Source organism: Ptychodera flava (assembly GCF_041260155.1).
Source record: "Ptychodera flava strain L36383 chromosome 3 unlocalized genomic scaffold, AS_Pfla_20210202 Scaffold_27__1_contigs__length_13241970_pilon, whole genome shotgun sequence".
NCBI classification, from domain to species: Eukaryota; Metazoa; Hemichordata; class Enteropneusta; family Ptychoderidae; genus Ptychodera; species Ptychodera flava.
This window is the reverse complement of record NW_027248281.1, coordinates 12,081,099-12,107,424: the sequence shown is the minus strand read 5'-3', so window position 1 is coordinate 12,107,424 and position 26,326 is coordinate 12,081,099. Positions and strand designations below refer to the sequence as shown.

Below are 26,326 nucleotides of genomic sequence, written 5' to 3'. Positions count from 1 at the left end.
GGGCGCATCGGTGAAAATAAAGCGGTTTAGTTTTACAACACGATTCGGGGTGATCAGACACTGAAAAAGAGAGTTTGGGAGAGTCATAACTCACATATGCTGTGTGTAGAGCTATGACAATACCAACGAAATTGAACGAAATTTCTACACGACTATGAATCAATGTAGTTTAAAAAGAAAGGTTATTAGTACAACCTGTGCAGTTTAAACTCTGTATTTATACAGCTGCCATAGATTTCCATTTGGTGATAACTGCAGCCGCTGTTGTCTATATCAATACAACTGTAGATTCTGAAGTTGGAATGGAACTACAGGTTTGAAACGAAAACGATCAGCAAAACTGTATATGTATTTAAGCAATAAAGCACACCCAGTGGTATACCGTCGCTAGGTGTGATTTATTTATATCATATTGAAATTCTGGCGTGGAACGTCAATAAATGGATTTTTGCTCAAGCCGACAGCTCGAGCATATGCCGGCCGTGGTATATCGCGAATATACCACGGTTCTATTTGCGTCTCGACCAATCAGATCGCAGCATTTGCGCCATCAATATATTAGTTTGATATAGTTCTGGTTATGACACTTCGCGTACAGCTTGTCATTTGATTCTGGCGAGTTACTTTGAGTGTTAAGTTCACGGATGTCACTCAATCTATGGGGAATAGTGAACAATAACTACAAATGCATATGTACCAGAACTGTTGTTCATAGAATCCTATTTGTATTGTAATTGGACTCTTATGCTGTCGAAATAAAACCATGTCCCATTACCTTAATAGCATTCTGTAATTTGTACATTTTTTTCTGTTAAAATATGGTTGGCCGATAAGGATACCACTAGGAACGTGTTATTCTTGATTCAGATATTGAAATTGGGTCCAATTTTAATGGCAGTGGTCATGTGAAAGGTTTAAATAATGAAATTTGCCCATATTTCGATTCTCATTCTTTGATTCGGTAAAAACATGGTTAGCCGAATATCGCTACGGATTATCCAGAATAACCATTATGCTTATTTTGAAATCATAGGTTCATATTAAAATTAGGAAAAAGAATACGGGTATATTTTATTATTCAGTGGATGTTTCCATACCAAACAAATAAAAACATATTTTAGAATCCTTTATTGAAATCTCAATGCGATAATTAGGTTTCCCGCCGCGTTTTGTTGCTGATTTATCGGCCATTTTCAAAAACTTTCAAAATCATGTGAATTTGGGTAAAACAGAATAATCGTATTTTATAGAAATTAGTTTTTGTTACAACTCACCATCATCGATCTCATCAGATATTTCTACCAAGAGATCATTGAATTTATTTATCTTCGCCATTGAACTGACACAATCGGTCTTCATTTAGCATGTAGAAGTAAGAGATAAATAAACAGATAAATGAGTAAACCAATAAACAAATATATAAATACATTTTGGGACATTTTAAAGTCATCATTCGGCAAAGATTATGATGTAGTGTGAAGCAGATCTTTCATTAATTCTTCCTTTTGATTTATATTTGAAAATATGTTATATCCATGTCATACCAGTGAAATTGCCAGTGAAGTCACTCTCTTAGAAATACCGATACTGTATCAAGCATTGTTTCCCCGGATGTTTTCTACTTCTATAAATTCAGAGGCATTGCCAAAACTATAAAATAATAGCAATACGTTAACCCTCCCAGTCCAGAATGGACTCAAACAAACTTTGCACCCCGAATTGTATTCGGCTTCGCCTCTTACACCATGTCAATGACATGGAAAATTTCGTGTATAGTGTGGAATGATGAGCTAGATAAAGGAGAAAAATATGGAATAATACGTTTCAGTCAAGAAAATTGTTCTCAAAGCTAAAGTTTACTCTTCTTGCCAGTAAGGGTTTGACAGTTAAAAAATAAATATTTGGTTTTTCTTTGAGAAGTTAACGTTACCTGATCTGCAGCCCTGAAATCTGGCGTAGGTTTGCTGTTATCAGGCAGGGTCACTCCAAACTAGAACGAAACAGATTATTCGTTGCTATTATTTCAATTATTCGATTGGAAAAGGTGTTCAACGTATTTTCGAAGTCAAGAAATAGACACAATATTCATGCTTGAATGAGAAATAGACGATAAACGAATGGACGTTTCTTCGAAACAAATGTGAACAAGGGAAAACTTATTACGTCTATCTAGCACATAGCAATAGCTTCACATGCTACATATGCTGTTGATCACAATTGCTTCGTTGGTTTGTAATATTTTTGTCGATATTGAAATGGGTGTACTTCAACAACAGCTGTAAGTCCTAAGTGAAATACATATCGTTTTCTGTATGATGCTATCGATTCGATCACTCTTCTTAGAAAATCTGTACATATATTTCAATTGTCACTCTGCGGTCAGTAGTGTCAGGCTTTTATGTATACTAAGCATATGTTGTCGCGGTGGTTTATATTACGCACTCTCGTGTCCTGCAAGATGAGATAAATAGTCTTGGATTCTTTGCTTAATATCTACATTTCTTTATAAAATCAAAACGCATATCAAGTTATTCGAATCACTAATTTAGAATTTAGTCATTAAAAGATAGGGTAACAAAAGGAAAAATGAGCAAAGAAGGACATATATATTGTCATCCTAATTCTAGTTTCGTTTGTTTGGCAAGAAATAATTTATCTTTTTTTTTCAGTAAAACCCATAATATTCAAGATGGTCAAAACCAACTTGACTCAAATTTAGCCTCAGTTCAAAAGCCACTCGGTCAATATATGATCGAACAACAGAGATATCAGCGAAATTACGTATCTTCTCCGTGGAATCTGAAATCGGAAAATGCCTACAATCACAACCCAGATATAACCCATTGGAAAGCAGAGAGGATACCTCCATATTGAAGTTATGAAAACACTATGAATTTGCTTACACAGGTCAACGTTTTACAATTTTGCACATTGCACAAAAAAGGTCTTTCGTCCAGTGCACTAAATAATTCTCGGCGAAATTTACATAGTTCTGAATTTGTATACATGGTGAAGATAACCATCGCCTGTGCGGTGTAAATCCTACTACCTGTAAGTAAATCTTGACTTCTTTATCGTCACAATGAATAAAATATGATCTTCACTGTCGGGTGTTTCATTTGTTTTGTTTTGTTTTTATTTGATGAAGTCACTTTATCCCAGAAATATTTTCGTGATTTTATAAATATGAAGTAATGCTAACACAGTGCTTTGCTTCCAAATGATTCGAACATTTCTATATAATATAACAAACGCCACTTACATTATCATTGGTTACTGTACGAATCGGCTCACTTGTACGATTGTTCCCGAAATTATAATACTTACTACTGTTATTGGCATAAGTGAGACTTTTTTATTCTCATAAGTGTGATTTTCCTCCACTATACGCTAACTTCAACCGACTCATTTTTATTTTTGACTCTATTCAAAGTGATAACATCAGTAAGCCTTGGGTCGATATGTGTTAATGCTTAAACCCTGACATGAAAGTGTCAACTGTACGGATAACAGGTTGCAAGGTCAGTTGTATACACCTTCATTCACTTTATCTTCATTGCCATAATTGACTTTAGGAACGCTATGCTCTTCCTCGCTAACGCTAGAACCAATCGGGATCATCAACAACTTTCTACAAATATCGAAATATCATCAAACAAGTCATTGACAATGACATAGTCCCCACTTGTAATAGGGGAGTATTAGTCTTGATGGGGCAGGGAAATGTGTTCATTAAGAAGTATCACTGGAGTGTATATGTTGAGATCTATGGGCACATAGGTCTATGTCGTTGTTCCCAATTTGAAAAACATGAGGCATGTCTAAGTTATGGATCTAAATTGGGAAAAAAGATCAGACCTCTAGCTGTATTGGCCAGCCAAGAAATACATATGTGCATAATAAATGAGGTACAAGATGTGACATCTTAAGGTCTAATATCCTATCAAAATTGGGGGGTATAGAACTTGTGGTTACTGAGTTATGCATATATATGTATAATAAAGGTCAAAGGTCGTCGAGGTCACGTGACATTTTGAAAAAAAAAATTTATTGCTAATTAATCCCTATATGCCAAAAATCAGACTTTTACCTCTGTTCGCTTGCCCAGAATTAGATATGTGCATAATTAATGAGGTAAAGCATGTGTTGTTATAAGGTCGCCCATCCTACTAAATATACAGGACATAGCACTTGTGGTTACTTGTTTATTGACAAAAAAGTATATTTCAGGTAAAAGGTCATAGAGGTCAAATGACATTTGATCAAAAAATGTATATCCTATAGTTATCCCTATATACTAAAAATCAGAAATCCAGCTCTATTGGCTTGCTCAGAATTAGATATGTGCATAATTAATGAGGTACAGTATGTGGCGTCATAAGGTCTTCCATTATACCAAATATGAAGGGTGCACCACTTGTGGTTACTGAGTTATGGACAAATATACTATATTTCAGGTCAAAGGTCCTTGAGGTCACGTGACATCTTGTCAAAAGAATTGTATTGCTAAGTTATCCCTATACACCAAAAATCAGACCTCTAACTCTATTGGCTCGCTCAAAATTAGATATGCGCATAATTAATGAGGTACAATATGTGGCATTATGAGGTGTCCCACCATACTATACATCAAGGGTGTAGCACTTGTGGTTACTGAGTTATGGACAAATATGTATATTTAAGGTCAAAGGTCACCGTGGTCACGTGACATTTTGTCAAAATGTCTGAGATATCTGCATGAACGCAGGGACATGACCAAATCTATAAGCCCCCTGGACTTCATCCGTGAGGCTAAAAACTGTGTCACTGCATCCTTTTTGCAATATGAATACGATGAGAAACTAAATTTTTATTTTACTTGGCCTCACACATAGAATTCTGTGCAGAACTGACTTATACATGGGAGTCTATGGACTGCCTTATACATGGGAGTCTATGGAGATGTAAACTAAAAAGTCCTCTAACACGGCCAAATTTGGTCGCATTGTGAAACAAATCGACGTGCATCTGTATGGGGTAGGGTACTATCCTTGTACAAAATTTGAAAGAAATTGACCAGGACATGTCTGAGATATCTGCGTGAACGGACGGACGGACGCACGCACGCACGGACGGACATGACCCAATCTGTACGTCCCCCCGGACTTCGTCCGCGGGGACTAAAAAGCTTTTTAAACATTCAGACGTCACGCTTAAAGCCGCCGTTCTCAATCCCTGGTTCTCGCATTAGTGGGTACTCCTCCCAGTCAAACATAGCCTATATCAGTATCGATATCACTCTCTACACAGATTTACTTGACCCGATTATCACCTGAATTATCCATGTACATTATAGATATAACGGTTACCACATTTGATACAGTCGAAGTTGAATATGTATTTTCCTCAAGTGAAACCCCGGGAATGAAACGGACGTGCGCGCACGAAAAGACGTTTGATTTGGACCATGCTGTGTAGCATAGGCTAAGCTTATCGCGCTGCGCCTGCGTTATGACCTCACAAACTGATCGATCAATATGTAAAATCCCCAGTTGTCCCCACGAACTTCAAAAACTCGCTTTGTAACCATTGATTTTTGAGCAAGCTAAGTTACATTTGTTATTTTCTATCTCGTTTGAGGTTCGCTTGCGGTGCGGCGAGGTCGTAGGTGAATAGACGCCGACAGGCCATGCTGATCGATCAGTTTGAGGGGGCGCTGATCACTTGAACAAAGACAATTATAACAGCCAAACCATCTCAATGAGACAACTTGTTGAAAATGGAAGTTCATAGAAACTGCAACTACCTCGCTCGGTTGGTGTTATTAGAATCTAAACTTGTTGGCTATAAATTACGGCATTGCATGCCACTGACGCGCCCGATTTCTCACAGCACGGGTCTTTTTTAGTGTGTCAGTGGCGTGAGCGTGTTTCGTGCGTATTGCGACCACTTCAACGGGGCCATTCCTAATTGTTTCATGAAGGAAACACATTTTGCATAAACTACAGCAATGTTATGGAGTACTTCTTGGTAGAAAGCGGATAGGGTATTCGCGTGGATATCGGTAGCTATTCTCTGCATGTCGGTTTAGCTAGGTTTTGTTGTCGCGATTTACATCATCGAACAAATCGGAACAACAAATTTATCAACCGAAAAGACAGGACCTTCGTTGAAAGCACCAGTATTGGGATTGTGGCCCAAAGCTACATATTTGGCATGTCACATGACACGTCGCATGAATTTAGTCACACCATGTGTAAATTGTATAATAGCCTGGTCTAGTTGACGCTTCACTCAAAACAACGAAATGTGAACACAAACTTTAGGAGAACAGAAGTCTTGTTGACACGTGCTGTCTTGTATTTTTTATTATTGACGAAGCGTGAGTGATTCTGACCTTATCACATTATGTTTCATTCAAATGTCTGTCTGATTGTAGCTTGTATTTTTTTATTCATTGGGTTCGGCTGTGAACTTTAGACACCGCTACTTCGTCAGTCACTTGTTGACTGCGATATTCAGCTCTTCGCATACGGGCTCATGGACGTGTGTATACACTGTTTTACACTCGGGATTTGTGCTTGTGTATATCCACGTCTATGGGCCGCGTAGGCGAAGAGAGAAATTGCAGTTGACAAGTGACCGTGTACTTCGTATAATACGTCAGAACACCTAAATAAAACAAATCTCAGGGAATACCCTCTTTGAATTATGATATTATTTTCTGAACAATATTTAGTATAGACGGCTAGACGTTTCGGCCCAAGACGTTTCGGCCTCCCAATTTCAGGCCCAAGTAGTTTTGGCACCGCGACCCAAGACGTTTCGGCACTGCTCAAGGCTACCTGTGGGAACTAGTGCTGGAGCGTAATTTTACAAATCAAAGTACTAAAAAGTATAGGTTCAACTATTAAACACATTCATGTACATGCTTTAATCTTGGATTGGTCTGACATCCAACTTCAAAGTTCGGCTCCTTTCGTCCTGTTGCCAGTGTGACAAGCTACCTGTTCATCTATCGCCCAGCTTTGTTGTGTAAAATTTACACCTTGTCACAGGACATGGCACAAGTTCCTGTCAATTGTTTTCTGCCTTAGCAACAACACCTTTAGTTGGTAATGATATGAAAATACACATTTGCTGTTGTTGTTGTGGTATCAAACTTCGACCATACGACCTTTGCCTTTTACAAGCATGGTAATGAGAATACGTGTGAATGTTTGGGGGGTTTTTTGGGGGGGGGGATTCAAATTGCTCTACAAAAGCCCTCGTATTTCATTCCCAGTTTGGCTTCAGCATGGGTGACGACGTCGGAATCGCCGTAAAGAGCAGCTAATACGTGTCATCAAAGAAATTTTCAATGACCGTGGCTGGCAAGTTGTGTATGTTCCGAAGTAAAAAAAATCGCGTTGTCAGAAAAGACAGAAAAGAGCGATTCCTGTAACCGCAAGCACGCGTCAAGAAAGCAGCGGAGTGGAAAAGGTAGGAGTCGAAGGTGAAAACAGCGGACGTCGTTTTCTAATTCCGCGAGATCCCGCCGCCAACGAATGCCCCCATTGTTTTGGCCAACCCTGTGTGACAACAAACAGACAGGAATGGCTTGGCAATGGTCAGGAGCCCTGCAACGGCAACGTGTCGATTCGACATCGACATTATCGAAAATTCTGGAACATGTTGGATCGGAGAAATGCTTGGCGGGACGAGCGGTATTTGTTGCAAAAGCAACAACTTATGCAGGCAGATGATGTCGTCGTCACAAGGAGGGAAGTTATGCCCCTCTGTGTAACTTCCCTTGTACGGTCACTGTATCCTAATTTGCCCGGGGTACCGTACGTTGGCCATAGGTGGTCATGAGCACTCCTCTCTACGTTCAATCCAAACCAAAACGGCCCTTTTCAGGGCCACCACATCCTCCAAAAAGAGTATACCGAACTATACCGACCTAGATACTAATGTTACTACGTTTTGTTTTCAGAATGCATCGAAGGTAGGTACTTTGCAGGTCCCAGAAAAAGTTCGTCTGGTGGACTTTTTTACCTCAACGGTTTTACATAACCGCGTTGATCTTCGGAACATTTATGTTTCGGGCTACCGTTAGAAGATCAAGCAAGGCAAAGTGGTTACAAGTGTTTATTCTTGATTTACTGAACAAACGCTTCCAGAGATTTTACAAACATTGCGTTGATACGAGGCTGAGTTTGAAGAAGCGTTTGATCGACAGTCGATGCCAGTGACGTGTACTGATATGCATTGATATGTAAATCGACGGCACTTTGTCCTTGTTACATTTAGACATCGAAATCTACCTCTAAACTTATTTAGTGTTTAAATTGAGACCCTCAACTGCTGGGTGGCATATTCACGCTACCGTAGGTGTTTAAATTTGGCAAGTAGTCTCTTATAAATGATGAATAAGCTTTTCCCCCACAAACAAAACTTTACCGTACACACTAATCCAAACTTCCCTACAAATATCCGAGGCGAAACAAACATTTTTTATTAACACAAACAATCGGATAAGAATGTAGGAACACATTTTTGAAACGAACCAAACACAAACTCGACACAAAAACATTTTGGATAGTTAGGTGGGGAGCCTCTTTCACACTTTATACATTAGAGCTAACTAATTTTGCGTTGATATAACAAAACGAAATTCGCAAGTGGCAGTTTCTTCCTTACTCGTGGTATAACGGCTAAGCTCTGCCCGTCTTTATATCCGAGTTAAACAATCAAAATACTTGCATTCCCTTTTTTTTATTGATCACGAAAGGCAAGGAAATGATATATGGGAAGAATATGATAAAGAAGAGCAATTCTAGCTTGGCCAGATATCGTAGGAATGAGTAAATCTTATAAATAAAATTGGCAGTAAGTTTGTTTTCTTTCTGTAACTTGAATACGCACTTTGTTCAACAATACTTAACTTATTGATACTGCAGTGTACTGAATTTTAACTTACAAATTCCGATCTCCTTGCTTGACTCAGCTCTCTTGGACTTACTGGTTGACGTGACCTAACGTCTTTCTGCAAAAAAGACGTTCATATTTCATAATGAGCAGTCCACACATAAGTGTTTTCTAAAGGATTTATAAACATATTTTTGACTTGCGTGATACTCTTGCTACAAATAGGAGGATGTATTGTTGATGAAATACTGGGGAATGTTGTGTTAAAACTGGGCAAATCGTTATGATGTGTTTCCAATTTCCCTATGTACAGGAAATTCCTTCAGCTGACTTTCAACGATCGATCACAGTCATTTATGTTAAAAAGCTGGTATACTATACCATCAAGATATATGATCTGTCTAAACACTGTTACCCTACAAGGGGAAGTTAAAAGAGCAAACGAACTTTAGCTGATTTTAAAGTAGATGGCGATGTAAACAAATGTCTTCCCAACATTGGATAGAATAATTGCACAATGTCAACAGCTAAATACACTGTCACTTACCACTCTGCCATCTGCCGATAGTTTTTTGTCGATTAATTTGTCATCTTCTTGTGGTTCCTCAACGGCAACCTAGATATGTGATAGTAATATTTTCTATGTGAGTTACAGAAACTAATTCCGCAAATACGTCAGCTTCGAGTAGCTGAGACAGGATTCTAGAAAAGAGAAAATTGCAAGAGCATCGAGTCTGACTTACACCCTCCTTTATCTCTTTAAATTTATCTCTGACAGGCACAATTACGACACAAAGAGGTTTCTTAGAATAATTTAGTATAAAATAAAGCTAGATTAGAAGAACTGCAAAAAATACAAAGATGTACACGTCTACCATTAACTTATTACTAATATATTCTGGATGGGGCGGAGCTGTGGTCGAAGGACAGGAGTGAGAGCCGTAGACAAGACTGAAGTGTCCCATTGAGTAAAGGAAAAAGAAAGAGAGACATAAAAATATAATAAGAAAACCGTTATTCGGTTGACGACCGATGAACCGAGAGGGTAAACATGTCAACGATGTCATGCTTGCCCTTGGTTGAGGGGGATTTGTTACCACAACTACGCGGCCATGCTGTCACGTGACGCTAATTACAGGTATAGTCTAAATCAGCCCATAAATCATGGGGCGAATTCTTAACTTGCGCGAGATGGATGGCATCTGTATTAATCCTAAACCAAATAACCGAATGTTGCTTGGAATGTTGTGAGGACAAAAATATACATTTCTGCCATGTAAATATAAACATGGCAGAAATGTATTATATTGTGATAGAGGCTCCATTACTCAAATGATGATGGTAGTAAAGAACTGCGATGAGAAAAGACAATACTGCAAATTTGTTGACACATTTTTCTAAAATGCGAAGGATGCAATTTTATTTGGAAGTCTTTTGGCCTTCATTTTATAAACAAATTTGGCTTAATATTTTGTCACTCTCATTCCCGAACGACTGAATTACAATTACCTTTACACTATTTCCTTGTTAGTCTAAATTGTAATTTTCAGGCCAAGGCTGTGTTACTTTAACTGCGTTTCAACGTAAACACACTAATTGAAGTGGGCGTCAGCTGCATGGAGAAAGTGGCTCGTTTGTAATTGTCGGTACAAGTCTTCATTCTCCGTTAAAAGGTGACTATCAAGCTAGCGGTGTCATTTGCATGGCCAGAATCTCAACAGGAGTCAACAAGCAATAGGTTTACATAAGGTGCATCCAACGAACAAAGCACTTTTAAAGGGGTCCGTAATATGATAAGATACATTGTGCAAGACAAGTAATGTGAAGTGATTTTAAGTGCAGGAGCAAATTTATTAGCTGTTCATAATTTGCCCTCCAACTGAAAATATTTCGACTTACCCTCTGGCACTCAAACTTCATTTTTACCCACTGACCACATATTTTTGCCTGTTTCCCCTCCCCATTGTGAATTGTTGAAGCCTTGTCGAAAAAACTTCTTGATCTGCTCTGCCCTGGAAAAATGTCCCCTTAAAATTTTACCATCCCTTGCAGACATGAAGCTCCCCTGCCATGTGATAAAAAAACTGTCGATTTTTCCCCTGCCATGTATAAAAAAATTATAACAGGCGAAAACAGCATGCTCGTATTGAATTTTATAAATAGGCTCAACTTCCCATATTATTTTTCCCAATCCCGGCAAAACTAAACTCTGTTGTCTATCAGCTAAAAATATGTCCCCTTCCCTAGCAAATTTAAACTTTTTCCCTGCCCTAAAAGATTGCTTCCAGAATCGCTTTTTCGATAGATAACACCATTGGCTGCACCTGTTACAAAGGTCTCAGTGATAACGCCTTCGAGACACGCTTTGCTAGTCACATAAAATCCTTTCGGGCAATGTCTAAAACCTGGACTGGACTCGTTGACTGGACTCATGCACTGGACCCTCGGACTGGACTCATCCAGTTTTTTTTATAGGAATATTTTGATGTATCCAACAAGGCATTCCACTTCCACTGCGGTTTTCCATTCATTTAAAAAAGAATATTTGTTTTCCATATAATAAGTTGTTGTCCTACGAATCTCTTATTCAGGAAAAAGGGTTTCAGACTCAGTATTTTGCGTGTACGTTGACTCTTTGCTAGCCTCAATTGACATGCCCTTACACAGTGAGGAGTTTGACTGTTTGCCAGACGTAAGTAATGTTAGCATTGACGTAAAATTATATGAAGACAAAAATGTTCTAGCTTCAGAGAACGATCGCTGATTTGGAGTTTTGTATTCGCTCGATTACAAATATATTTGTAGGATCCATGTATTGTTAAAGAAACATATTAAATGAAAGAATTTTAATCTGCAGTTGAATTTATTTTTAAAAGTCAAAGATAAATTCCAAGATATCAATTTCACCGTGGCAAAAACGTCTCCTCACTGTAATGCCATTTCTTCGAATATCCCTGAGTTTACTGAATCAACAAGGTGGTAACTTTCAAGTGCCGAGTATATTTAACTACAATTGGAAACAAATGCCTATTAGCCTTTTTGCAGTCGATGGTTCCTTTGTTACAAGGTTTTTGGCGGGAAAGCTTTCCGTGTATCTAAGAAGATCAAGTTGACTGGCAAAAAAACAGACAAACAATGAAAATACTAGGAACACACATGAAACCCAACCTTTACGAGACCTATCCGACGCGGGGGTCGCTTCTTAAAGTTACAAACCAAAACGTATCAAAATGCTATGGTTATAACAATGTGATGGTTTCGACACCGGCCCAAAGGGAATACATATATAGGACAAAATCAAAAGCTTAACGATTTAAATGTGTACTTTTCTTTGCATGAATCTTACATTTGACCAGAACAATAATATTTTAGGTTTTCTTTGAGTTAATACCTGATTTAAAACAACATCTATATTAACAGCATGTTGATAAATGGAGAAGTGTGAAAAAATATCAAGGGAAGGGGATGCTGTGGTTAATCAAACCTCAGGGGAAATTAAGCGGTATTAGTGGTGGGGAGGGCATAAACAACATAATCAAACGATGTAATCTTTGTCTATCAGGAAATCTACACATAATCAATGCTAATATATCTATTTTGTTAAACAAATGCTTTGAGTTGTTTCGAAATGTCGATACCAAACAAATATCATTTACGGAATTTCAACACCACATAAGACCGTAGCATAATGATACGTCCCAATCATATCAATGGTGAAAAGACGTGGATTGCAAGAGGCAACACTACTTTATAGTTGAAGTAATTTGTATTTTGTGTATAACACTATGCCTTTGGCACCAAGCACGTATTCCATCATATAAGTGCACTCGTACTTACGTTTTCTTTTGCTGCCAACGTTTCTTTTGCTCTGTAAGGATCAACCTGCGGAATATAATGTAACGTCTTTTTGCATTAATTGTCCAAACTTCACCAACCAACCTTCGCCAACACTATCTACACAACACAAATATACAGTCAATGTTGGGAAACAGATCTACAAGCATTAAAGAGACAAAACACTGTAAAAAGGTACAGAATTTGGTTTCTCATACCGAAAACGTACCACTAAATGGGCAACAAACAAGAGTGTTGCAGATTCATTTCGTAGATCCGCAAAAGAATGTTATTCTCATTTTTCACTCTCCAAATCTGACAAGAATTCTTAATCTTTGCAGTTCTCTAAAAACTTAATGTGCACTAAATATTCTTTAATATGCTTATTCGAAACTATCATGATTCTGATATTCTTTGGTCCCAGCAATGTTTAGTTATATTTTAACGTAAAATACAACAAGCAAAAATACAATACAGAAAACAGTGTGTCAACTAAAATAAAATAGGCCTCCTGATACAACCAAACGTGCGAATTCAATGTTTTCCTTAAAAATGTGTGCAATTTTAACTATAAAATGTGCTATTTACCATTACCGTACATTTTGAAAGAATAAAATGTTCTTAAAGGCGCCCTTCTCAATCCCAGGTTCTCGCATTAGCGAATGTGTCAACAGCCCATTAACTGTTTGTCTTTCTCTTGTTTTCCATTGAATGTTTTATCAAGTAAATAATATTTATATGAGATAAATCTGATAATTAAGTGGGGGCTTTAATGTAACCTAATTAATGTAACGCCTGAAAAGACGGATACTTACTATGTCTACTGCTATCTGTTCTTGCCCATTGAGTTGATGGTCGTCTTTTTGCTTTGCGCCGTTAACCTACACAAGAATAGTCACTGCTGGCTACATTCATTTCTACTTTGTTAAGAAATCGCATGTCGTTCATTTTATACTGAAACAAAACTGTACTACGACAATACAAATACAGGTTTACATACCCAGCACCTATTCATATCACCATTATTTTGTTTATTCACTAAAAATGTATATACTTGTGTGTACTGCAGCGTTTTTACTATTATTTATATTTGATCATTACCTTTGTTACATAATCCGTGACAAGGGCGATGAATAAAATCATCTTATTTAGGGATTGCATCAATATTCTTTATCTGCAGGTGAGCGTGGCAGCTTCAGTCATAATATACACATCTAACACTCGCTTTGAGATAGTAGAAACTACGCCGCGGTATAACATTTTATATTGAGCAAGTTGCAGTGAAACATATGGTGACAATTTTTTTACACTAGCTACTAAAGGATTAAAACATTTACTTACACTTGAGCTGCTGTTAGGCTTTGGTAATCTTTTGTGTCGTTGTATTTTCACTGCAATAAGGCTGAGTAGTAGTATCAGTACTAGTCCTGAGACGACGATGAATACGATGATCAGTGTATTTGTTGTATGATCTGAAGAAGCTGATAGTGGTTTATTTAGATTTAAGAAGTAAATTACAAACATTATTGATCTATTGAAACGCCAAAATGATATACCTATGAGCAGGGAAAAAGGCGATCATTAAGATGACCTCAAATAGCTTGAAAAGGAGTCAAATTAAACATATTCTACAATAATTTCTAACGAAAATTCGAGGTCACTAATTTCTTATACACAAAGGCCCTGAGTGCCACATTAGGGTGAAATCTTTAGTGATCGCATTCTTTCAAACATGCCTTTTGGAGGCATTTTAGTAAACTAAACGATTACATAATCTTTGATACTGTAGTCCACAACTCTTCTTAGCTGGTCGAATTTATCTTCAATGGCCTTTTCAAAAGAACAGACGTGCGACTTGTTCAGAGAAGTGTAGATGAATATCATGCTGTGTAAAAGTGGCACTTACGTCGATGTTATAGCAAACCTAACTAGTCAGTTTCTACTTACCTTCGACATCTTGCACCACAGCCAAAGAGTAATTACTGACAAAGTTATTCGTATATGTCACTTGCATACGATAATTGCCATACAATGAGAATTCACTGCTGAATGTTACTGACACATAACTGGCATTCGCTGTGAGAAACAACACATTTCGGAAAGCAGGATCTGATACGTGACATTTGAACGCCGTTCCGTTCTCCAACCAAGCGATTGCAATGTCTAGATCTGTTTGTGAATCTTCAAAATTGATAGCCACATCCTTGGCATGTGGTTCAAACTGATGTATCACTACTGATGGCCTTTGTCGCCAGATCGAAATCTTCCATTTCGAGTCTTGGGCTTAGAAAGAAAATGGTGAGGAGTTGCCATCAAAATTTACAATATATGTATAAACATACATTATCAGAAGAGAATCTCTTAATTTTGTCTCTTTTGACACTTCACGTAAACATATTAGTCATATAAAGCAAGATGCTTAGCTAGGCCTATGTTTCAAACAAAGTGTCAAACAAACGAGTAATGAAGTCATTTTGCAGCATCTAACCTTCCAGAATACTTAATGAAACAAAGCAAATGACATACTCACGTAATTTTTCAATAAGAGACGCCGCAACTATTTTTCCCGTATCGTTAAACCACCACGTATATTTTTCGCCCATAAAGGCGTGATCTGTTACAAGCATCATGTAGTATCCGAGAATAGCAATCACCTCATGGCCACTTCTACTGTCACCTGTACATCCCAGTGTTACAACCTCTTTGGTCTCTGCGATCGGTTTGAGAGAGAGAGAGAGAGAGAGAGAGAGAGAGAGAGAGAGAGAGAGAGAGAGATTTTGGAGAAAGGGAGGTTTAAAGTTTACAATCGATACACTAGAGTGGTGTATTATTGTAAAGACTGAACAATTCTGCGAAATGTACAGGGAAACCCGAGGAAGTAACAATGACACATCGAAAAGAAACAAATTCCTAAGAAAAATAATTGCTTTTAGGGAAATAAACATTGCTTGAATAAATTTAGTCGTAGAGATCAAACCTTGTATAACTTAATATGTAGTTTACATTTTTCTTCGCCTTGCATATGGTGAATTGACCACAACCTTCAGGTATTGTCTGCAGGTCACGCATTGTTTTCAGACAATAATCTGTATAAATGTACCTTACCTATGTTAGTTTTGTCTATACAAAGTGATTGATGATTTCTTTCTTGGAACGGTACACTGCTGTTTAGTAGAACAGCATTGTCTTCAGAAACATAAATGTAATGATTTGGTTGCCCAATTGCGACACACTGCCCTTCATGGTTGTACACTGTAACGTTAACCACACGATGCAAATATTACGTTGATTTTATGGGAAACGCCACAGAAATATTATATCACATAGGAAACACCATCCAAAGTTTCTTGTACAACAAAAGCAAACACAATCATTCCTTAGTAGCCCATTAAGATGAATCGAATATTAAAAAGTCGCTATGAAAGTGCTCATCCAAGTTATAGATTAAGAAGACTGAAGAAATTGGTTTATCACAGAAAAATTTAAAGAACTTATAAGATTTTGTTTTGACGGCTTTGAAAACCATATTACGAAAGTAAATTCTTGTAGAGAGATTAACTTACCGCTCACTGCAGGGCAGTAATAGTATTGGGCAGCTGACCGGATGAACAATGTCGTGAGTGTCAAAAAAATTATCAGTATCATTGTGTAAACGTGTTTCAGAAAATACCTATGAAAATAAAAAGTCAGTTTGAATTTTTTCTTGAAAGACAAAAATGAATGACATGCCTCTCTTAGACTGTCAACGGTCCCTTGTGCCTTTTTCTGTATATTATTGATTTAGTCTCTCGCACATATGTGGGATTCTTGCGCAAGCGCTGATGACGAGAGCTCGAAAAGCACAAGGCACTCTCCTCACCCGCTGCGCCCTCAACATCAACAACAGGCAAAAAAAGTTGTACCTAACGCAGAAGAAATTATCAACGGGCGGAGCGGGTCGTACGTCAGCTGGTAGCAGCATGGCAAGCTGTAAATAGTGCACCAACGCACATTGCGACGGCAATGGAGCTAGCTTGACTACGGCAAATTTAAGCCCTGGAGGAACTCGGATATTCGCGATGCAAAGCACAGACCCCAGTGGGTTTGGAAGTCTGCTATATCGATCGATTTTCTGTTCGACCTATCGACCCTGTACTCCATCTGCCCGCTAATGTAACCTAAATTTCCCTAAGGTATGAAAAAGAATCAATCAATCTACACACGACTCGGGTTTTAAACTGGCCGTGCACTCACATAAAACATTCAAAACCACACACCCACATACCTTATTCGATCACAAATTTAACCATATTCTCGAAAATCACGCCAATGAATGTGTTTCTCGCATCGTCTTGAAGAAATCGGCCGTGTTTTGAGACCAAACGAAGTGAAACACGGCCTGCAGATTGATGCTACCATCGTGACATAATTTATTCTACTGCTAAGGTTAATTAACCAATATGGGTAACTCCTCTGTTGATCAAAACCAGGGTCATTGCAATACATCACTGATACTGCATAATAGAATCAATCATACGCTATGTAACTGACTTAATGAATAAATTACCTTTGTCCATGGCAGAATAGTTCTGCAGGCCGTGTTTCACTACGTTTAGCCTCATTTCTTCATTCTAATTTTTCAAGACGATGTAACACGTTCATTGGCGTGATTTTCGAGAGGACGGTTAAAGTTTCGATCCAACAAGGTATATGAGAGTGTAGTACTGAATGTTTTGTGTGAGCGCACGGCCAGTGTATATTGATTGATTCTGTTTCACACCTTTAAGATATTCAGGTTACGTGGCGGGCAGAACGAATACGGGATCGATAGGTCGAACAGAAAATCGATCGATCTGGCAGACCACCCTGCCGACTGATGCCTGTGGTGCAAAGACTTTTAAATTCAGAGAGAAGTTATTGACGGTTATGCTGCCTCTGGCTCCGCCCTGTTCTCGACATCATATCTCATTAATAATTAATAGCAAGCCAAGTCCTGCAAATGAGGACAGTCCTCGTGCATGCGACATTCCCAGTTCGCGCCGTTGGCGCTACGCTTGCGGATGCCCCATACATCAGTAAGAGACAGACGAGGCACGAGGAACTGTCGCACTCCCGGTAATGCCTGCGGCATTCCAAGCTCGCGTCTTCGGCATACGCTTGTGAATGATCAATACATAAAAAATAGACGGAACAAGCACCAAGGACTGTTGACAGTCTATGCCTCTCTGTGCATTACCATACAAATACCAGATATTCTCTCTCTCCCCTCTCTCTCTCTCTCTCTCTCTCTCTCTCTCTCTCTCTCTCTCTCTCTCTCTCTCTCTCTCTCAGCTTTACTATAAAAACATGGATGTTTGTATCGCTGATGATGTTACCATTGTAATATAACAAAACTCTATGAGAGTGGATTCATAGTAAAAATACAATTTGTTTCAGTACCATTGCCCCTTTGCCAAAATGTAGAAACAAAGATTGTAAGAACAATGACATAGATGTAAAGACGTCATTATAAATCTATTTTCGCAAGAACGTCATGTTCTGATTTGATTTGTGTTAAAATGCAAAGTTTCTTCGGAATAGCTATACTTTTATTGGAAGCCTGGTGATAAACTTGTACATGTCAGATTCGATGAACGACCCGATGGAAACTAGTCTGACATTTGTATATTGAATAGACGAGCACAATATTCACCATTATCCACTTTATGCAAATCTCACAAAGTTATTTGTCTACTTAATATAGTATAATGTCCAAACACACCGACTCTACATTACATAGATGGGTACCACATACTTGTCAATGAGCTGAAGTATTATATTTATAGTGTGTTTAATATTTGGATTCATATTACCTTGCATAAATCAAATAAAAGGTGAGTAATTTCCTGTACCCTAGTAATTTTCTGTACCCTATTCATTATACGTCTGTACTCATTCATTGTCCAACACATCTATATGACCATGATTGGAATTAGAGTATTTCCTCTACAAGCACTAACGCGATTTAGATCGCCCTTCTCATGAATTGAAACAGCAATGACTCATACTGCCAACGCATTGGGAAATTCCCACAAACAAGAAATCATTGTAATGTTATTCACCAGTTCTCTGAAAAAGTGGACGTTTCTTGGCCGCCATTTTTTTCAGGTTAGTTATAACATTTTCCATTTGCTGAATATTGTGGTATTGCTATTTCATTTGCACGATAGCTGAATTCAATGCAATACCGTACATGTTATATTTGTACGTTTTCAGGTCATAATTTTAAACAAACGTTTCTAGTTACAGACTTTCTGGCCGTTGCTACCTCTTGCAGTCTGAGGTCTACCAAATGAGTATTTAGAGCGAACGTTGCACTGAGTTTCGGTTCGAATTTAGAGTGCAGTTTTTATTAGGAAAAATATAAAAATAGCTCTCAAAAATACCTCATATAAACTAGTCAGGCATGCGTTCCTGTTCCTAACCTCACGTAGCAATGACCAGTGTGAACAATACTAACCTATATTACCCATGGCTATGGTAGGCAAGCATATGAGATACACGATGTGACGGTTTGTCGACAGAGAACTTGAACAGTTTACGAGATAAGGAAGTTAATGTCGCGTTCACGAGCGAAGCAAGAAATATCCTTCCAGTCATCAAATGCTAGTTCCAAAACAAATGTAATGACGGTATGAAACTCACCCAACATGCAAGTACCACTGCTCGCTGCTATTTGTCAATACACTGAGTCTGACACAATTAAAACCTATAAATAGCATCTGACAACACACAGGTACCAAGCAACGTAAGAATGTTTTCTGGGCGGTATCTAATATGGCGTGTAGGTCAGTGCTTTAGCTTGCGTGCCTTAGGAAAAAAGTAACTATGCCAGGATGATATTACAAATTATGTTGTTATCTTAAATTAGATTTAAACTGTCTGATCAATGTTTAATTTCTAATGGGGTACTTGAAAAAGGACAATGTGAAAAAGTAATTTTGTGAATATCGGGTAAATTATGTCAGCTGTCAAGGGGTTTCAGAAATCACGAGGTTTCGATTGTGGCTAGCGTGATACTTTGACCTATGTGACAGTTTCCTATTCAGGAATCATTTTAAGGCAGTGAAAAAACTACAGACTCTTTATGTTCATGTACAGGGAATGACAGCACCTTACCTGAATTACCAATTACATATTTCCGTTGGTGAATGCCTGGATAGATTATACATTATACGTCCAAGACTGTCCATTTCCAGATGAGTCTCAGAATAATGTCGAACTTAACACTTTGCCTGATATCTCTTGGAATAATCGGTAAGTACTATAAATATCTACTATCCACGTTTCATGTAGGGGCCATGTTTTAGGAAAAACAATTTATTACTTATCTATCTGAAGTGACTTTGCTAACCTTTGTGGTTACAAATGGACTTCTTCAATATTCTATTTTACAATATGGGGAGGTGTTACTTTATGCAGTGGCCGATGTGTGCGGTGTGAACCCTGTGAACCTAGGATGGCAATGGCCGCCATTTTGTTTCTGTTCATATGTTGTTACACTTGAATATAGAATTATGAAAAGTGGTTCACAACACCTTTTGTCATAAAGTAAGCATGGATATATTTCATAATTATCATATAGTTAAGGTGGAGCTGCATGTTGCCAAGACAATTTTTTTAAAGCAATATTTCTCATCAAAGATTACAAGGAAACTCCTTCACACTATATATTTTCAAAAAGCAGAGACTCTAAAGTGTAGTATGGTAGCAGTAGTTTATTCAAAGTATGAAGTGGGTTTATATTTGGGGTAAAAAACCTCAATTTTGGTAGTTAATTTAATTAATTTAAGTCAAAAACTTGACGCTGTTTTCTGAAATGTAATATTTCACTTGAAAGAAGAGTATATGTAGGAAAAAACGACTATTTTATTTTGCATTATCTGTCTTCATTCTAAAATGGCAAGGGTTTAAAGCCCCCACTCAATTATCAGATTGATAAAATATTCAATGGAAAACAAAGAATGACAAACTGTTAATGGGCTGTTGACACATTTGCTAATGCGAGAACCAGGGATTGAGAAGGGCGCCTTTAAAGACCGACACTCAAAATAATTGATTAAAATCATAAGCAAAATTGAAATGCCTCTTATTTAAAGTGTAAGAACTTTATTGCTAAACAAAATACTGTTTTGTTTCTTTAGCATTTAAAAAACATAATGTGAACATTTCAGAAAATTTGACCCAGCCAGAGTGGAGTTAAATTCTTTGGAAATTTCGAAATTAGGAGGAAAAAGAAGCCAGGAAATCGAGTGATTTACATTCATCTGCATAAATTAACACTATTTTATCACGCAACTTTCGACTGCTTGACAAGCTACAAGATGAACCCATTCAATATTTTAATCTTGGGTCAACAAATTAATTGAAATTGAATAAATATTTGTAAAAAAGTGATTTTTTAGCAAAATATGCTGTGTTTGGTGCAGCGCCCCCTAATATAAAGCAGTATATTCTGTCCAATGATCATTTTGGCACGTCAGGTTTGTATCATTGTCTCAAGAGCTGACATGACGTTCAACCTTGCCATCGAATTTGCAAGTATTAGCCGAACACCACTGCTCTGTTTGCAACAATATAAGAATCACTGAAATGTATCAGTCATCATTTATGATAAAGTATAGTTTTTGGGAACGGCGTGTCCACTCAGTGCTTAAGCTTGTCTATACCTGTGTAAAGATGTTCATGGCTTTACAATATTCTTCCATTGAAACATAGAAAGGGATTATATCGACTAATAAAGTGATTCATATTAACAGAATGAAATACTTCCAGTGGTCATAATTTGAATTCCTTAATTCGACGATTCAATTCCAAAGTGAATATGTTGTTTGTCTGTCGGAATTAATGAGAAAAATCACGTGACAATGTACCATATCTTTTCATAAGGAGGTATCACGGAGTGTCTTTGTGAAAGCATCCTTGTCAACGAAGGCAACTCAGCATTGCTATCCTGTATCAACAAGCCGATCAATGGTAAATTGGTGACAGTGAGGTGGGGGAAGGATGACGGTATCTTTATCGCTCAGAAATTTGTATCAAAGGTAGAACATTACGTCATTGAAGGCAAATACTCCATCGATGACGAGATGAAGTACCTGAAGATTAATAATATCCAACCATCGGACCGGGGAGAGTATAAGTGTACTGCTGAGATAGATGGAGAGAAGAATGATAAAAACGACAACATTTTGCAACATGCAATTACATTGAACGTGAACACAAGTACGTATTGTTCTATATGGTCACTAGCAATGCAGATTATTTTTATTAAAAAGTTGGAAACTCCTACTGAACATCTTTCATGAACACTTGTTTTTAAAAGTAGTTGTTCCGCTATTGAATCCAAAACGACCCCTGGTCCTCGCCATTGCGGAACAAGTGACAAAAATATTTTGCGGAAAATGACGCATTGACGACTCAAATAACTATGGATTAGGCCTAACAACACTCTATTGATACCACCCCACTCGACCTGAGCATCAACGCAGAGTAAAAAACATGGTAATATATGAAATCATCTACCTCGTCTTTTGGGATGTTTCAGTAGGTATGCCATGAAATTCATCGTTAAAATGTACAAAGGGAAGATGCTTACCAAAAATTAGTTTAAAACGATTTCGGCAAGGGCAATCTTGAGAAATGCAATTAATTAAAGACATTGACCGACTAACGGTGATGGGACAACATCATCTTGTTTTTACGTTATAGATACCTACATATCATAGGAGTTGTACCTTCTTTGTTTTCTCAAAGTTTTGTATCGATACGTATATTGTAAGGCAGAATTAAGGGACAACACTTTGTCAAGATATTGCATCAAAGGTGTTGGTAATGATTAATTAATGTAGATCTTATTAAACTTTTCAAAATTACGAATTTTTCATTGTTGATTCTAATAGCGACGCCACTTAAAATTGCTTGTCGTGAGGGGTGAGGTATACCGTGATTGTTCGATCAACCAAATTTTCAAAACGATGAGGGATTTAGAAGTCAAATTAAAACTTAAAGTGCATGGGCTCCTCAACGTTGTCGAAATCAGTCCAATACTGTTTCATGTTAGTTTACTTTTTCTGTTTAAATATAGGTCATCAAGGTGAAATGGGAAACGCAACAAACGGTATGTAGACATTTCGAAGAATAGCCTTGTAGATCGAATTGCTCCTGGCAAACACACCATGATATGCCAGAAGATGTGAATGCTACTATTGAAATTATTGTAATGTTTTGAAACGGCCGTTGCTGGAACAACACGGATATAGATTCAACTATCGTGCTATAAATATCTTAATGCAATGTCTACATGATGTCAAAATTTATCCTGACAAGGTAACAGCCAGATGTTTGTCGCTAATCTGTCCATCTTATTGTATTCACCTGCTACTCAAGCGTATAAATTATCTGCAAAAAATAATGCATTTAGCATTCTGCCACTTCGTTTTGTTTCGTTGCTTGAGGATGATCTTCAATCATGAAATTTTATGGGTCAAATTTAAGGTATCATTAACAGACAGTTCTTGTTATTTGATACTTCTTTATTCTAGGAATGGAGGAGCAGACTGGAGGTTCATTCCAATGGTATATCGTTGTTGTTGTGGTTATCGTCGTAGTTCTTGTTATCATCTCCATCGTTCTAATAGTGGTTCTAATCCGTAGGCGAAGGGTAAGTGTGTATACATGACGTCAACAAAACCACTGCCGATATTGTGGTACCTTCCAAAGTGAACAGATAGAAATACTCTTAACTGAGCATTAACAAGAAGCCCCAAGTTTTGTCTTAACTCTCACGGGTGTCTTTTATATCCGCTTTTCATCATTCTATGCAGCAATGGCATAATACTTGACTACATTGATATTGCAAATATGTCGATCTCATGGATCAAGACGAGTAATAGTATTGTTATATTGGTCAAATCATATATAGTTGAAGCCTTGAGTGTGAATTACTTTCTTTATATCTACATACCAGGGTCATTGAATGTCTACAGGATAAAATTCAGGAATAAGAATGTATCAACTGAAATATTTTGTTTTTATAACGAGCTACAATTACAGTGATATCCTTTTTCCACAACGTCTTTGACAAATGTTCCGTCCACAATGAGTCACAAGAGATTTTGGATTGGCGTATTGCTTTTTTATTTCATGATCAAGCGCATGTCTTAAGCGTGTTCATTTGCTAAAGACACGGTTGGATAATGCAGTGTTCTATATATAAAATAAACACATACACATCCGCTACTGCAAAATTACGGCGTACGTCCAATCAAAAAGAGTAAATAGGAATTTTCTGCAAATTATGCATTCCAGTTTTTTGAACTATGCAGTTAGAAAAATAATAAAATGTTTTGACGATTATAATCTTCTTGTACAACATCTCGTATACGCCTAACAAATGTGTCCTCAATTGATGAATAAGCTCTGCATGAAATTAAGGTAAATATATTTTGCCACATTTCCTTAAGTCTTTTTATTCTCAGCCACCGTGGATAATCAAATTTGCTCAGGGCAAACTAAACTCCCTGCTTCTAATCTCAAACTTCCTCCTTTGCCGTAATCTGCTGACATACTATGTTGTTTCACTAAAGTCTATCTCCCGAAAAGTTTTTAAACAAACATTTCAAAAACAAAATTTGGACAATGTTGGAGTATTATACGACTAACTGTTTCCCATGCGTTCCCGTTACACCTAATTTGTGCGAATTTGTTTACGATTATGACACAGAGCAAAGCTGTCTCTTCTCTGTACATCGTGGTTTTGCATGCAATTAGTGCGTTCTAAGCACAGCCCGTTTCCGTGGCTGACTGTCTGTCTGCCTGCCTGTCTGTCATCTAATTTCACTTTTGCTGTCTTTTCATTTATGGAACGCCACTTTCAATTTTATTCCCAGCGTGCACAGAGTGTAAGAAGACAAAGTTCTCGTAAAACTGATCAGATATACAAGCCCGTCACGTCGAATCAACCCCCACCGAAACGTGGACGTAAAGCTAGAAATAAAAGTGATCGGAAAGGCTACACAGTTTAATGCCGAAAATAACGCGCTCATCAAGACATTTTTCCAATGTATGTCTACATTGATTCCATTATAATGGCATTTCAGAAAGCTTAATCGTAACTGAAATAATATAACGTCATGAAAAGAGGAATGGAATTTTTTTATTATACTTTCTAAAATATGCATGTCTAATGAACAATGTTAGAAAATGGTGGCAGATTGTAAATTCTTGGAAAACTGGAATTCTTAAAAATCATATTGTCAAATATTAATGGTCTCTGACAATTAAAATATAACACTGTTAAGGTTCCAAGACAAGAAATAGACCTTTTAACGCTTACAATTCTCTAGAGGTTAATAAGCTCAGAACCCCCGTAAATTATATATTTTTGGAAAGTCTAGATAATGGGAAACATTTTGATAACTATAGGTCACCATTGTTTACATATCTATCATGTGACAGGCAATTTGCATAACCTTTCAAAAACCGGTTTTCCCAATGTTTTGTTTCAATGTTTTGATATATGTGGCTCAAATTTGTATGAGTCCAAGCTGTTCTAAGGATCTTCCAACTATGTCTCAGAATTTTCTAAACCTTCTTAACCAATTTTTGTGCCAAGAAAACTTCCAGAGCGGTGAATTTAACCCTTGTTGATTTCTTTATAATTGTGCTCCAAAAAAACTAAGCAAGAATTAGAAAATCTGAGACACAGTTTGAAAGAGCGCTGTATATTGTATAAATAAGCTGAAAGCTAACATGATTCAGTGTGATAAAAAGAGATTGGATTTTATATGAAAAGCAAAATTACTGACAAAATTGATATCAGTATGTTTGGCTATTTTTGAAAGCCATATCTCTACAGTTATTTTTTTATTTTTGTACATTTCAACTTTCTACGCAATGGTATTCTTAATTTTACAAACTTTGATTTTTTGATGATTAAACATAAAATGGCTCAACAACATTGGAAAGGTGTCTCCAAATAAAATATGTACATCTGAAAGGATGGCAGGTATATCAAGAGAGCCTCCTCATAATCTCGGAAAGCTGTTGCATGTACATTTAACACACTCACATTAATAAAGAGATGAAGAGTAGTTTCATCCTCCTCCTGACAGGAAGTGCATATGGAGGATAAGATTAGATTTGTGTATAGAATATTGTGATCAGTCCTCCTCTGAAATGCCTACAAGTAGGGTTTGTATTCTTTTCCATTGTCACTTTAATAGATAGAGAAACCAGATATGAACTGAATATGCTCACGTGTTTTACAACAGGTTCATTAATAGTAGTACGCTTCACAGAACAATAAGATATATGTTATCACTAATGAAGAAGGTTTTTTTCAATATCGCACAGTACTCTCAGATTTTAATCACTAATTACAAAACTTTATTTAATATGCAAATGAGCTGTTAATTAACTTGACACTGCTCAATGCTTCATGGGACAATTAGAAATCCATCAGACCAACATTTGTAGTACGTTTTATTTAATGCAGTATTTTTAGAGTAATGTCACTAATTACAAAGTTCATTAAATATGCAAATAATCCCTATATTAACTTGACACTGTTCAATGATTCATA

General features: G+C 37.2%; 2 protein-coding genes across 3 annotated transcripts in view; one reads left to right on the top strand and one right to left on the bottom strand.

The window, feature by feature from the left end:
* Positions 1 to 19,421, bottom strand: part of LOC139126375 (uncharacterized) — a 23,429-nt gene extending 4,008 nt beyond the window's left edge. Inside the window, exons 1-12 of the mRNA XM_070692441.1 lie at positions 19,387 to 19,421; positions 16,287 to 16,393; positions 15,829 to 15,975; positions 15,254 to 15,433; positions 14,671 to 15,006; positions 14,065 to 14,204; positions 13,539 to 13,604; positions 12,727 to 12,771; positions 9,437 to 9,505; positions 8,942 to 9,007; positions 1,931 to 1,990; positions 1,275 to 1,353 (exon numbers count right to left, since the gene is read on the bottom strand). Of these exons, the coding sequence (XP_070548542.1) occupies positions 1,275 to 1,353; positions 1,931 to 1,990; positions 8,942 to 9,007; positions 9,437 to 9,505; positions 12,727 to 12,771; positions 13,539 to 13,604; positions 14,065 to 14,204; positions 14,671 to 15,006; positions 15,254 to 15,433; positions 15,829 to 15,975; positions 16,287 to 16,368 (1,270 nt within the window). The 5' untranslated portion in view covers positions 16,369 to 16,393; positions 19,387 to 19,421. The remainder of the gene's footprint in view (positions 1 to 1,274; positions 1,354 to 1,930; positions 1,991 to 8,941; positions 9,008 to 9,436; positions 9,506 to 12,726; positions 12,772 to 13,538; positions 13,605 to 14,064; positions 14,205 to 14,670; positions 15,007 to 15,253; positions 15,434 to 15,828; positions 15,976 to 16,286; positions 16,394 to 19,386) is intronic.
* LOC139126376 (uncharacterized) lies at positions 18,791 to 26,326 on the top strand. Of its 2 annotated transcripts, XM_070692443.1 has the most exons (6): positions 18,791 to 18,849; positions 19,843 to 19,998; positions 21,631 to 21,966; positions 22,829 to 22,861; positions 23,286 to 23,404; positions 24,633 to 26,326. In XM_070692443.1, the coding sequence occupies exons 2-6, from the start codon at positions 19,941 to 19,943 to the stop codon at positions 24,765 to 24,767; spliced, it is 681 nt and encodes a 226-aa protein (XP_070548544.1). In that variant the 5' UTR covers positions 18,791 to 18,849; positions 19,843 to 19,940; the 3' UTR covers positions 24,768 to 26,326. The 2 variants fall into 2 exon arrangements, with proteins under 2 accessions (XP_070548544.1, XP_070548543.1); XM_070692442.1 differs by lacking the exon at positions 18,791 to 18,849 and having other exon boundaries at positions 19,770 to 19,998.